The 13,721-nt window shown below is 31.2% G+C and overlaps 1 protein-coding gene across 1 annotated transcript; it reads right to left on the minus strand.

The window, feature by feature from the left end:
* Window positions 1-252: 252 nt before the first annotated feature.
* On the minus strand, window positions 253-5,215 carry LOC123921695 (palmitoyl-acyl carrier protein thioesterase, chloroplastic-like). Its single transcript, XM_045974342.1, has 7 exons — window positions 4,875-5,215; window positions 3,363-3,879; window positions 3,070-3,203; window positions 2,682-2,795; window positions 2,110-2,281; window positions 1,931-1,999; window positions 253-962 (listed from the first exon to the last, which is right to left on the minus strand). Exons 2-7 carry the CDS (start codon window positions 3,852-3,854, stop codon window positions 693-695), a joined length of 1,251 nt encoding a protein of 416 aa, XP_045830298.1. The 5' UTR covers window positions 3,855-3,879; window positions 4,875-5,215; the 3' UTR covers window positions 253-692.
* Window positions 5,216-13,721: the final 8,506 nt, after the last annotated feature.

Below are 13,721 nucleotides of genomic sequence, written 5' to 3' on the forward strand. Positions count from 1 at the left end.
CAGCAAAGAATTGCAACCTTAAAACATATTTAAGTCCAACAAAAGACACGAGTGTCGAGCCCAATCATATTCATAGGGTCCAAACAAAATGTGGATTAGACACATAAGCATGATAGCACATGCAAAAGCTCCCACATATCCTAGACACAACATTAAAAGATAAATGTGTATTATTAATTATAACATGCTTAAAGGAGAAGGGATTTATGCACCCAATAATTCCCATGTGGGACTATGGGTATACATACAAGCTGGAGCAAACAATCACAGTTGTATTAGAAGGATAAATCATTTCTTGCACTACAGGCTAATAATATTTATTGTGCTATGTTCACAAGGAAATTTGCATCTTTAGAAGGACAATTAGAAAAGAATAATAATATACATGCCTAGCCATTTTGATCAAACAATTAAATATTGAAGAAAGCCAGCCTAGCACTATAGCAACCAGAATAATAAATGAAATTTGGAGGTGTTGATGAGAGAGATAGAGTAGAGCAGGAGCTAATTACAATGAGAATGAGATTTATGGTACTTTTCTCCCTTTTAACCCCACCAAAGCAACACAAATTAGAAGGTATATATAAGACATGTAGATTGGACAAACACAAGCAAAACTCTCCAGAGGTTAGAACCAGTTTTAACCATGGGAAAGAGACTGATATGATTCCAACCACGAACCATTCAAAACCTTAGTTGCTTCCTGCTGGAACCAGATTCACGATATCAAAGTTGTTCACAGGTTTGGGCCTCCACTTAGTCCTACCCCTCACAATTTCAGCACCATCTTCAAGTTGAAGCATATGCTTGCACTCAATGTGTCCACTTTGAGCTGGATTGCCGGCATTGGCATCAGATACAGCAGTCAGGGACTTGAGCACACTGTCCTTGCCACACTCCCTCCTATACTCCAAAGTCATAGCACAAAGCTCATGACTCTCCAAGATTGACTGTGGAGCACTCTGCAGAAATTAAAGCAAAACCCTTGGGTTAAAAGTCCTGATCTGATCAACCCATCACATAACAAACTAAATAATGTACGGATTTTTTATCTCCAAGAATGTGCATGTCCTGATTAGTTAGGGGGAAATAAAAGTAATTTACAAAAAAGAAGAAACGTCACGCCATGTTGTTTAATTTTTACTTCGCCCAAGTACTGTGTATTATTAATTTACTACCACCAAGTTATATCACATTTCATTTTTAAAGTTCACTGCATTGTGTCCCTCACTTGCTCAAATCAATACCTATGAGGCATCAAATGTCAATAACCGCTACAGGGAATCAAATACTTCATCTTAGACATCATGAGACATAAGGTTGGCTTCATTGTTGAGGCAGGGGAGTGAAGGAGCGAAGGCATAAAGGAGAGAGGATTTAATCTCAAATCAAAACATAATACTAATGATACTAGAGAGAGGATTTAATCTCAAATCAAAACATAATACTAATGATACTGGAGAGAGGGTTTAATCTCAAATCAAAACATTTGTGATTCAAAAAAAAAAAAAACTTCATCTTAGACTTCAACTGCAATATCAATAATTTTCATCAGCCTAGTAATGACACTAGAGAGAGAGGGTTCGATCCCCGCCCTTAACAAAATACTAACTATACTAACATTTGTTATTCGAAGCAGAACTTTATCTTAGACTTCAACTACCATATCAATAATTATCATCAGCATCACAGGAGAACACCTTTACTTTGCTGATAGTTGATTGGATCAACTTTTACAGACCCAACGGACTAAAGAGTAGGGTTCTTTTGTGAGGTTTGTACTGAGTGATGACTCTCACTGATCAATCCATCCAGAATTTGATTTAGTTTTTCACATTTCTAATTAGTGGCACAAGACATTTGCTCGAGAAGCAAGCGATAAAAGAGAACAATAATTGGAGTTGATAAGACTACAAGAACAGAAAACTACCTCCAGAATCCAGCCAATGTACTTCACATTGTTAACATGCTGGTTGACATCTAGGTCACTCCATCTAGGCTGAAAATACAGACACAATATGCAATGTAATTAGGAAACAGCATCTAGGGTAAGTTCACAAAATAAATTATTGATAGCAATAAGCCAATAACAACAAAGCATGGGCATACACTTAAACCCGAGCGAATATAATCCGCTGTACTGTCATCAAGTTTAGTTAGTTTTCTGTCATCCTCTTCCAGAATTGGAGCAGATTCCACAAAATAAGATCCTATCTCCTCTCTGACTTCTTCCGGAATTTTGGACAGCTTTCTAGTATGTTTATTCATCATGACCCAAACACTGTAGATCACCAAAACCACCAACAACAGATCAGAAAATGTTTAGATGTTACTAATTACTAAGTCAGTGAGGTATTTATATGCACAAGACTTATACTTAGTAATGAGGTAAGAATAAGATCGTACAAGTTGTTCTACAGATTTTCATATGGAATAAAATGACATACTTAAATATGTAGTTCGTTGCCTTTACCTTTACAAAATGCAAAATAAATTTCTCAAAATTCAGTTTTGATAAATTTGTTTATGAAAAAATTATTGTTCTTGTGAATTCATAAAAGTGTGAAAGATTCAAAGTTGTGTCCAGTTATCCGTCATGCACATTCAGAAAACCTTTTAAAACAAGTTTATTCCTGCGAGCAGAAGGAAGGGGATGAAGAACTCCAGAAAATGATTTCTACCTAGAGGCTCTCGTCAAGATTTCACCAGTATTATAGTCGCGTAAAAGCCAATCACGACGCATACCATTCTTGCCCGAAGCAGAAACCCAAGTTTCTACATGAACAACATCTCCCCTGTTAAAAAATAGACAATCAATGTCAAATGATCAGATTCAGAATATCAATAATAATCCACATAACAGATTGTCTAACTCCAATTCGCACCAAGAAGCAAACACTGAGGAACATGATACATAAACCGCAAAATAAATGCAGAAGGTTCGATAATTAACATGAGACATTTAGTTATCATTCCTTATAAAGATCAAAACAAGTAACAGAGAAATAACATCATAACATGGATACATGTACAAATTACACATACAACAGGTGAGTCTGGGTGACTTACCACGTAGGATAACGATCAACGACAACTTGCATCCTTGCAACTACCCATATCAAGTTCTTTTTGCACATTTCAGGCGTAGAACCAAAGCCGTCACCAAGAAGCCCCACAATCTTAACATGATTAAGTGCAGTTTCCTATTGTCAAACAAATAGTTGAGATATATCATCTTGTATTAAAATATTATGAGGCAGCCACTATTAGTATATGAATCTTAACTATGCACGGCAAGTAAATATACAAACCTAACCAACTTTTTATCTCCTAAGATTATCAATAAAAATTCAGTTGTATACCTGCAAATGATTCATTATTGTGTCTATAGACGCCGTTCGATCTGCACCAATTTCATACGACCTAATAGGAAAGTTTTCACTGAACACAAGACCATCCTGCACAATTTTGCCTATACCAAAGGGGTCAATAAGCATGTCAGACCGCCTTGGCTTCCAATCAAGCATCATCCACTGCTTTTCTGCTGCCAAGAAAATTGTCGTGATGGCAGCAAGAAGCATGCTCCAGTCAGGTAACTGGTTGATAAAAGTCCTAGAGGATTGTGACGAAGGCAAAACATCCTCATGCTTAAAGTGTTCTACAGATGTAGAAACCTTGGTTCCATTAATCTTTGGAGGGGCATGGGCATTTGCCTTTACTTGCAAACCACCAGAAGACGCGTGTTTAGATTTAAGCCCACCAAGGTTCGTATTCCCACTACCAAGTTTGTTGCCAGCAGAGTCTGGCAAGGATGAAGTAACAGGAAAAAATGAAGTAGCACCAGTGGCCACCATAATGAGTTTCTATTTTCTACGGCAGCTGCATGTTAAGTGAACCAGATTAAAAAAAAAAATACTGTACATCTTTCCCACCTTCCATGATGATAAACTATAAATGAAAATGGAGAATCCTATTAAAAAAATGAATCAACAGGAAACATAATTATATTTCACCCTAATACTCCCTGCACTAAGAAAAAATTCACTTTTTGAATTCATTGAATAACCAGTGTATCTGGTAGATGTCTATCTATGAAGCACAAACGCTCCTTGGATTAGACATGTGTCCCGGTGTCAGACATGTGTCCGGTGCACTAAAACCACATTGAATTATTTTATTTTCTCAAATTATTATTGGTGTCGATGCGTTAGTGTTCGTGTTGGTGCTTCATAGATGTCTAAAGAACCATTGCACTACAAATTTCATAGAAAGGGTAAAATAAAAACAAACCTAATTCCAATCCTAGTAAAAAAAAGCTTCAATTTTCAGAACAGATCCATAATTTTTTTTTGCAACTCTTGATTAAGAACTTTAACTAGTGAACCTCAATTTCAAAGGAGAACAAACCAAACACCTCATATAACCACTTTTTTCAATTCATACAATCATGACAAGTTGAGGGAAAAATAAAAACTTAATCTAAAATGGAAAGTTTAACTTGCCACGTTTCTTCCACAGGAAAATTCTAGAACGAAAAAAGTGATTATGAAAAAAATTTAAACAATAAAAACAAATCATCATCGAACCAAAAGTAAACAAATAGCAACAACTTGGTTTGAATAGATCTGAGTCCGAATCTAGAAAACACTACTAAACAAAGAAAAGTAAAAAAGCAATAATAATCCTCAAAATAAGGGCACAAAAATTAACACACATTGCAATTGTAATTCAAAAAACGAAAAATCAGAACTCGAATGGTTCGAAATTGATAACGAACACGATGCATGATTGCATAATTTGCATGAGTGTAGATCAGAGGAGAAAGCGAGAGAGAGAGAGAGAGAGAGAGAGAGAGAGAGAGAAGATATGCGTACCAGAATGAAGAATAAGAAGAGAAAGGCGCTGAAGAAACGGAGAAGGAGAAGAATGAAGAGAAAGTGAAAGCAATGAATCAGAGGAAGAAGAAGAAGAGAGGAGGGGTAATAGTGTAATTTTGGAAGCAGGATTCTCTCTTGTGTTCTAGCTTTTACTTAATTGAGGGTGAAATTGAAATTTTAAAAAAAGGGAAGTGGGTGTTTGTTTGTATATATTTTTGGGTAATGTTATTGAATTGAATAATTGAAGTATAGGAAGATGGAAAATAATGGATTATAGACTATAGTTGTTACATCGACTTCAATATATAGTGTTGGTATGGTTAGTGTTTACCCTAGCTAGCTAGCTAAGCTTTACACGAGTGTATGTACTTCTCTTTCAAAATGTTCCTAGCTGGCCACTCATATTTACCATCTTACCCCCTACCGCCGAAACACATAAATAATTGCAAACTTTTGGGTTTAGGTTTAAATTTATTTGTGAACCTAACAATATTAAGTAGATATTAAGATGTGTAATTTCATTAAAAAGTTCCTTATTGTTTTTTAGGAAAATGCTAACTAGTGTCTCTGGGGCACTGGTTAAGGAGCTAAATAAGGTTTGAATGTATTGGAAATTGTGTAATTTACTTTTTATAAGTATAAAAAATGCTCTTTTCAATGCAAAAAATACTTCTTTTGGTATCCTTAACTAGTGACTAGTGTCCCGGGGGCACTAGTTAGCATGACCCTTTTTTTTTATAAGCAAAAAATGTATTAGTACAAGGGGTATTCAACCCTTACAATTCAGAATAGATCACTTTAGATGCTTGCTCCACTAAAAATAATGTTACTATGTGTACGCCCTCCACGTCGTCGCCAACCAAATTATATGACGAATTCGCTTGCTATGATTGTTTTTTGCTAATTCACCAAACAAAGAGAAATGACTTATAACGTCCTTAAAATGGATGACATTAGTGCCAAACCAAACAAATATTTTCTGCCAAATTTGGGAAGTAATGCAGCAAGTGAAAAAATGTGTTGTATGTCCTCTACCTCTTTGAAGCAAAATACGTAACTTCTCTCATGATTATTCGTGATAATACCTTTGCGAATAAAGCCTCCCGAGTTGGTAATTTTTCAAGTAACAACCGCCAACTGAAACGCTATCTTTTGATGGAACATTGTTCTTTCATAATCTTTTCAATGCTGTCACTGTATGTGTATCCAGGGTAGTACCTACACGTCTGTCCTGCAAAACCATGTACGCTGATCGAACCGAAAAAGAACCATCAGTATTTGATGACCATCTTCATCTGTCGCTAAAAGCTCTGTTAGGTCGAACATGTTCAAGCAATTGATGCAATTCATTGAAAGACTGAATATCTGCATCATCAAGTGATGTCATCCAATTGAGTTTCCAAGACCACGTGTTGTTATTCCATATCCCCATATTTTAAATACAAGCATCTATATTGTTGATGTATTAAAATTAAGAGTTGTTATTATTTTAACAAACTAGTGATTTTGTTATGATATATATATATATATATATTTTAAAAAAATATTTTACATTTTTTTTAACAAGAAAATTATTTACATTTATATTTTTAAAAGTTAATTTTAGCGAAACTTACTAAAAAATAGTAGAAATGTTATGAACATAACTCGAAATATGAGTATGAGAATGAACTGGTGGACGGTATGCTCCAAGTCAGAGTTTGGGATCTAAGGTGGAGATAACACCGATAGAGGAGGTATACCTGCAAATATTATGACGTTCAAGTCGCTATAAGTTTGAGGTGAGTGACTGAGGAGACTACTTTTTCTATATATGCATATCTCATTTTAGTTTGTTAAAAAAAAAGTTTGAGGTGAGTGAGAGACGCTAAAATGAAACTTACCTTATGAGATTGTGAGACCATGCATAGATGTGGTATTGGGTCGACAAATGTAGTATTGAGCTTAACTCATCCTACAATTTCAGTCCAAAAGACGCGACATTGTTATACATAGCTCTTTTAACTATTTTATCCAAGATTCACAACCTCTTTTTTTGGTTAAGTGAGTGTATCAAAGTTAAAATCACAATTTATATATATTACATCTAATGTTTATACTAATTGAACTATCGAAAATTCACAACATCTAATGTTATACTACCTCCGTCTTTAATTATAAGACACCGTTTGACAAAAATGTACTATTTATTTACCTTGTTTTGACCGTATTTTTTAATAATATATAAATGTAAATATTGAAATAAGATATTGTTCAATTTGTTTTGATGAGTATTTTCAAAATATTAAATTTTTATATTTTTTATTAATAGACAATTAAAAATACTAGTGATCAAAATTGTGCATTGACGTTTGTGCAGTGATCAAGCAGAGTCTTATAATTAGGGATATCTATCATTAATTTAGAGTTTTGGAAGGTGAAGGGAAAAAAAAGAAGTCGAAGGTGTGGAAGGTAATTGCAGACACATCCCCTATTTATTGTAGTTATTAAAAGCAAAGGACGTGGGTGTCCATAATGTCACTACTATGTGAGATTTTCTTCGTGGTCAAAATCCATCTTTTATTTTCTTTTTATTCCTACAATCAACATCCATTTTCTAGAAAGCATAGAAAACAAAATCAAAATTTTCTTCCAATTATTTATTTTAGATTAGATATGTGGCGAACTATATATTTCCAATTAGCAGCAATTCGGTGAACTATATTTCCTCAGCCGTCATTCAAATTGTGTACTTTTCTTTTCTGTTATAAATCTAATTATATTATTATATTATAATTATGAAATTGATTATAATAGATTAGTACTTCGTTTTCCAAAAATAATTACGTCATTTACATCCTTTTCTTATTAACTTAACAAATTTATTTCAAGAATGAGCTTGAAAAATGTAACTTTCTCATTCTATTTGTGGTTGATGTTTCGCATTTGTGGTTGATGTTCTCGATATAAAAAGGGTTAGATTTGTAATTTGAACTGAAGAATAAAATTTTAAAAAAAAATTATGTACATAAATTTTAACTTAAATGACAATATTGATATTATTGGATTAAACACATTCGTTCAAGTTTTATATGGTATATACCGCATTATTTAAAACTCTGTTTTGTAAATTAAGCTATGAGCTAGCTGATAGATAATAAGTTAACTTTTAACTAATAGTTGAAAAGTTTGTAGAATGAAATTAAAGTGTTTGATAAATTTAATTGTTGTAAGTACAAAATGACATAAAAATACATGATTATTTTATGTGAGTGGATAATTATTTTTGTGTGTGAGTAGTTTTTATTTAAAAAATAAATTAAAAAAATAAAAATAATAAAGTTAAAATTGAGATGAAAAGTAAAAAACTAATTTATAAACTCAAACAAACGCTATTTAAAAAAATAAAAATAATAAACGTATAAATTAGTGAAAAATTCTTGTTACCAAACACTTCTAATTTTATAAAACATGTTTATAAACTAACTTATTTATTTATGTTATTGAATATACCCTAGGACAAAAATATAAAATAAAATAAGGTGTTTATTGAACCCAAGTTTTGGTATCAAAAGGTTTGGGCACAGGTAAACCAACATTTTTGTCTAGTGTCGTGTTGGTTGAGCGTTTGACCTTTGAGTCTTCTAAATCTAAAACTTGAAAGATGAACATATTTTACTGCACTCTAGACGTTTCCATTTAAATCGGAATGAGATATATAAACTCAATGTGGAGAAGCACATGCAATGTCGCAGGGACGGACCTGTTCAAGGCTTGGTGTGGCTATAGCCACACCAGTCCGGTCCAAATTTTTCTAAAAATAAAAAATAAAAATTTTATAAATAATTTTAAGTCTTTTTTATACATATTCGTACAAATATTAATGTAAATATTAGTTTAGAGTTTATTATTGATAACTGTAAGTCTCTCGTATACATATTAGTTTAAGTATTAGTGCAAATATTAGTTCATAGTCTATTATTGATGATTTTAAGGTTTTGGTTATACATGAATTATTATTTTAAGTGATATAGTTTAATTTTATAATCATATGTATAAAAAATTGGGTAAAATTGAATTTATAGAATTAGGTAAAAATATAGTGGACCACTAGTTGAATTTATAGAATTGGGTAAAATTAGCAATTGAACTAATTGAATTTATAGAATTGGGTAAAATTAGCAATTGAACTAGCATATAAATATGACATGACATAAAAAAAAGTTTAATTAATACTTAATTTTTTCAAGTAACATAATACTGTAAAATTGGAATAAAAATTAAATACAGGTAAAATTGGAATAAAAATTAATAAGATATAAGTTGATTGAATTAAACAAGTGATATGCATTTAACATATATTCAATAAATTAGTAGTTCTTTTTTTTTTCGAATAGAAATTTTGTGGCTTTTTAGATATAGTTTGTTGGTTTATTTTTTTGAATAAATATTTTCCGGTTTTTTTTTTATATACATGTTGTATTAGTAGTAATTTCACATATTGTTTGTTGTTTAACTGAAATTATTATTGGGATGAAAAAAAATTATAATGCCTAAATTTTTAGCCCCACTAGAAATTTATAGCTGGGTCCGCCCCTGCAATGTCGTAATCCATTTTCTTTTTTTATTTTAGTTTTGTTGACCTTTTTTCTTATAAATAAAAAGGTTAAAAAATTTAGTGCAAGATTTCCTTTTTTCTTATAAATAAAAAGGTAAAAAAATTTAGTGCAAGATTTATCACAGTTGAAAAAAATCATTTAAAATATATATTAACTTAACCATCAAAATTAAGTGCAAGATAATTTTTCAAAAATTTAAAATATAATAAAAATTAAATAATAATTAAACATTGAAAATAATTATTTAAATTGACCAAAAACATATATATATTTTGGTTCACCACCAGTTTAATCTGGTTTGGGGGTCAGTTCTGACATCAAGTGGTTCCAGCCCCTCCCGATCGTAGTTGCGGAAATCAAACCGTGATCTTCTTTATTAAGTTCAACATCAATCACCATTAAACTAACTAATGATCGATCACCAAAAACATACTCCCTCCGTCCCAAAAAGAATGACCCAGTTGACCGAAACACGCATGTCAATGCATAACTTTGGCGACTAATATCTTTAATTGTATAATAGTAAAAATTATAAAAAATTGATATTTTGAAAATACTCATCGAGACGAATCTAACAACATCTTATATGTTAATATTTATTTTTATTTATTAGTAGAAAAATATGGTCAAAACAATATATATGAATAGTGCATATATTCAAAATGGGTCATTTTTTTTGGGACGGAGGGAGTATTTAACTTTTGTGCAAAGTAAAGTAAAGACGGTGAGTATTAATTTCCATTTTGCCATCCTATCCGAAAACACAAACACAAACAGTGGTACCAGTACTATACTAGTTTGATCTTTGTGTCTTGCTTCTTTAAATAAACGGCTATCCGTCCGGATAATTTGAATTTAAGAAGGATGTCTCTGTAAAGTGGTTTACAGTTGTCAGTTGGAAAGTCATGCACAAACAAATCTACTTCTAACACACGTACGTACGTTGTCAGTAGCTTGTATCCATCTCACTCGTGCTTTCCCATAATCCCTTCCTCATACATTTATTATACATCAATGGTGGTTCTACTATCCCACACAAATTTGTTTATCTTGACTTTTATTTTTGTTTACACGAATTATATAATTAATATTTTTTTTATATAATTTTGAGATTACACAAATTATGTACATTTAACATATATTTAGATATATTCATGTAAAAATAATTTTTTTTTAAGAAAAAAAATTAACACACTTCTAAATTTTAAGCCAATACCATCAGACTAACTCAATTGAGCTATTTAAAAATTTATATCTTAAAATCAATTTAGAATTAGATGCTACTCCCTTATAAGTCAATTTGAGGAGGGGGGGGGGGGGGGGGGGGGGGGGGGGGGGGGGAATTATACCAAAGACAACAAGCTCCATGGATTGCAACCACCACATGAAGCAAAAACTTAGGGTTTAAAGGAAGCAAGAATTTAGCTCGGAGACTTTAACACTTTAACATTACTAGAGTGTCTACTGAACTTAATTATAAATTCATTGTAGATAGGGTTGGGAACAGGCCAGGCCTTGACAGGCCTAAACCTGGCCTACGATTTTTTTTTTAGGCCTGAGCCTGACCTGCGGCCTATCAAATGTTAATTTTTTTGGCCTGGCCTGAGCCTTTTAAAAGCCTGGCCTGGCCTTGTAGCCTGTTTAAAAGTCTGTGTTACATTAAATCTCCTCTATATAGTTTTTTTAAATAGGCTAAACAGGCCTTAAAAAGTTCACATTTAAATTTTTATAATTTCTACAACATTAAGAAAAAGCTAATAATATGATTAACACAATAATTAAACACTAATAAAATAACAAATACGATTACGAAAAATAATAATTATTATAAATAATATTTTTTTTATAAGATATAAATAATAATTATTATAAACAGGCCGGCCTATCAGGCTTCGTAGGCCTTTTTAGAAGCCTAAGCCTGGCCTATTTATGTAAACAGGCCGTTTTCAAAGCCTAAGCCTGACATTTTTAATAACCAGGCCAGGCCAGACCAGGCTTATACAGGCCAGGCCGAAAGTCCCTGTAGGCCGCCTGGCCTATTCCCAACTCTATTTGTAGACTACATTACATATGTACTCGATTTCCATTATGAGTTTGGTGCTATTTTATTTTGTTTGTAAAGATTCTTTTCAATATTTTCTAAATTTTAAGCCTAATTATATTGTCAAGAGAAACAAATATTGTGGCTCATTTGTTCGCAAGTACGTGAATTTAAGACACAGGACATTAAACTAATTTTTTATTTACTAAGGGATATTACACTAGTCATTATAAGTTTATATATATTAAAAAAAAAACTAGTTATTATAACACACTTAAAGAAGAAGAGATGTTGTGAGTATGTTCATAGATTCTTCCTTTTCATTTTTTAGCGATTTTGAAATTGTATTGTTCGATATATTCTATCAATTTGAATGAAATAATGTCATTTTTATTATAAAAAAAAAAAAGGATTTTGTACAGCCAATAGTTCCCATGTGGGATGCTGGTATACATACAAGTTTGAGCATACAATCACAGTTTATTAGTTGTGTTATAATGCTATTATTATTATTAATTAATAACGGTGATAATAATGATCCTTTCACATTTTTTACATATAATATTTAAAATTCGTCCTTTCATGTTACAAAATATTTTTTTTTTATCATGATACATTGTGGACTACTACACCCATAAATCACTTTTGCCTATATGCAAATCATTAGTGTTTAGTTCACAGGCTATAGAAATAAGACATATTGCATCGCTTGTTTTATTGATGATCAAGACTAGCAAAGTATGTAACTACAATAAAATTTTATCCAAGCTTGTTTCTTCAACTTCAGTTTTGAAGGTGAGATTCATCGAAAAAATAAAGAAATTATAGCGGCGTGATTGTGAAGCTCTTATAAGAAACCCCGCTAAGATCCTCTCCATTTTTTATTTACTTCACTTTTGCTATTACTAATCTACTATATAAGAAAAGAAGATACAATTCTTATTACATTTACCAGTAAGCCATATGAATTAATTTGTTATATTTTTTGAACCAACATATAATCAATATGAGTTAAATGACCAATTATAACCACAAAACTCCACTTTATTTGTTACTTCTTTCACGTTTTTTTTTCTTTTTATATAAAAATTCAATTTTTTGTATGTAACCCAAATTCAAATACCTCACTTTATACAAATTCAATTTTTTAGTAAATAAAAATCAATTATTAACTGGGCATCGATATATCCTATACATATTTATTAAATGGGCATTGACCATCTTTCCACGTTTTTGTTAATATAGGTAGATTACACTTTTTTTTTATTTTTACCTACAAATCCAATTTTTTGTATGTAACCCAAGTTAAATTACATCACTTTATTTTTATTTATTTTTTAATCTAAATTACCTCTTCTCCCACATTTTTTTTTTCTTTTTATCTACAAATCCATTTTTTTAATTACTTAAAAAAATAAAATATTAATGCTATATTTGTCTACACATATTTTTTTTTAATCTTACTTAAAACAAAAATAGTTGTCCTTTTATTTTATGTTTCCGTTTTTTTATTTTTTGAAAAGTTTTATATGGAAAGTTTTCATCAATAAGCCAGCAATACTAATTACTTAAAAAGAATAAAATATTAATATTATATTTGTCCTTTTATTTTATATTTGTCTACACATATATTTTTGAATTTTTTTTTTAATATCAAATTCATTTATGGACTTCAAGCCAATATTCAATTAAGTTAATTTTTAATTCAACTAAATATATTTAAGAACAAAACTTATAAACAGTTCCATAGAAACTGTTTTTTTTTTGTACAACCATAGAAATGGTTTTTACCGTGACCAATTGAAACATGACACATGGATTAATTTATTCCATATCACTAATTTCAATTTTAATAAAATTCACGTTGTCAATTCGAATTTCGTCGAGCAAGTGGAAGAGAAAAGTAAAGCGATGGAGATCACCACTACACTTTCCTTCAATTCATCCGTTCCTTTTTCACCTTCCCAACTTATGGCTTAACAATGGGAGGACTCAAACGATTTTTTAACTTTGTTGGCCTTTCATCAAAGTCTCTCCATGGTTGGGGGTTATTGGCATGTTTATACTATTGTTATTGTTGATTTCACTTTCAATGATACAATCAATGTTGATAACAACTGTGAAAATTAAAAACCCAGTTTCACTTTTAGATAATGGTGAACTGACAGAGTTTAATAAATTATTAATGACGAATAAATTAATTCA

This window comes from Trifolium pratense, linkage group LG4 (assembly GCF_020283565.1).
Source record: "Trifolium pratense cultivar HEN17-A07 linkage group LG4, ARS_RC_1.1, whole genome shotgun sequence".
NCBI lineage: Eukaryota > Viridiplantae > Streptophyta > Magnoliopsida > Fabales > Fabaceae > Trifolium > Trifolium pratense.

Bases quoted from the DNA above. Each gene is read 5' to 3' on its own strand.
- LOC123921695 (XM_045974342.1), bottom strand. From the start codon at position 3,854: ATGGTGGCCACTGGTGCTACTTCATTTTTTCCTGTTACTTCATCCTTG. The intron at 3,204-3,362 runs GTATACAACTGA...GTTTGACAATAG, and splicing joins CAATAATGAATCATTTGCAG to GAAACTGCACTTAATCATGT. The intron at 2,000-2,109 runs GTATGCCCATGC...CTGTATTTTCAG, and splicing joins ATATTCGCTCGGGTTTAAGT to CCTAGATGGAGTGACCTAGA.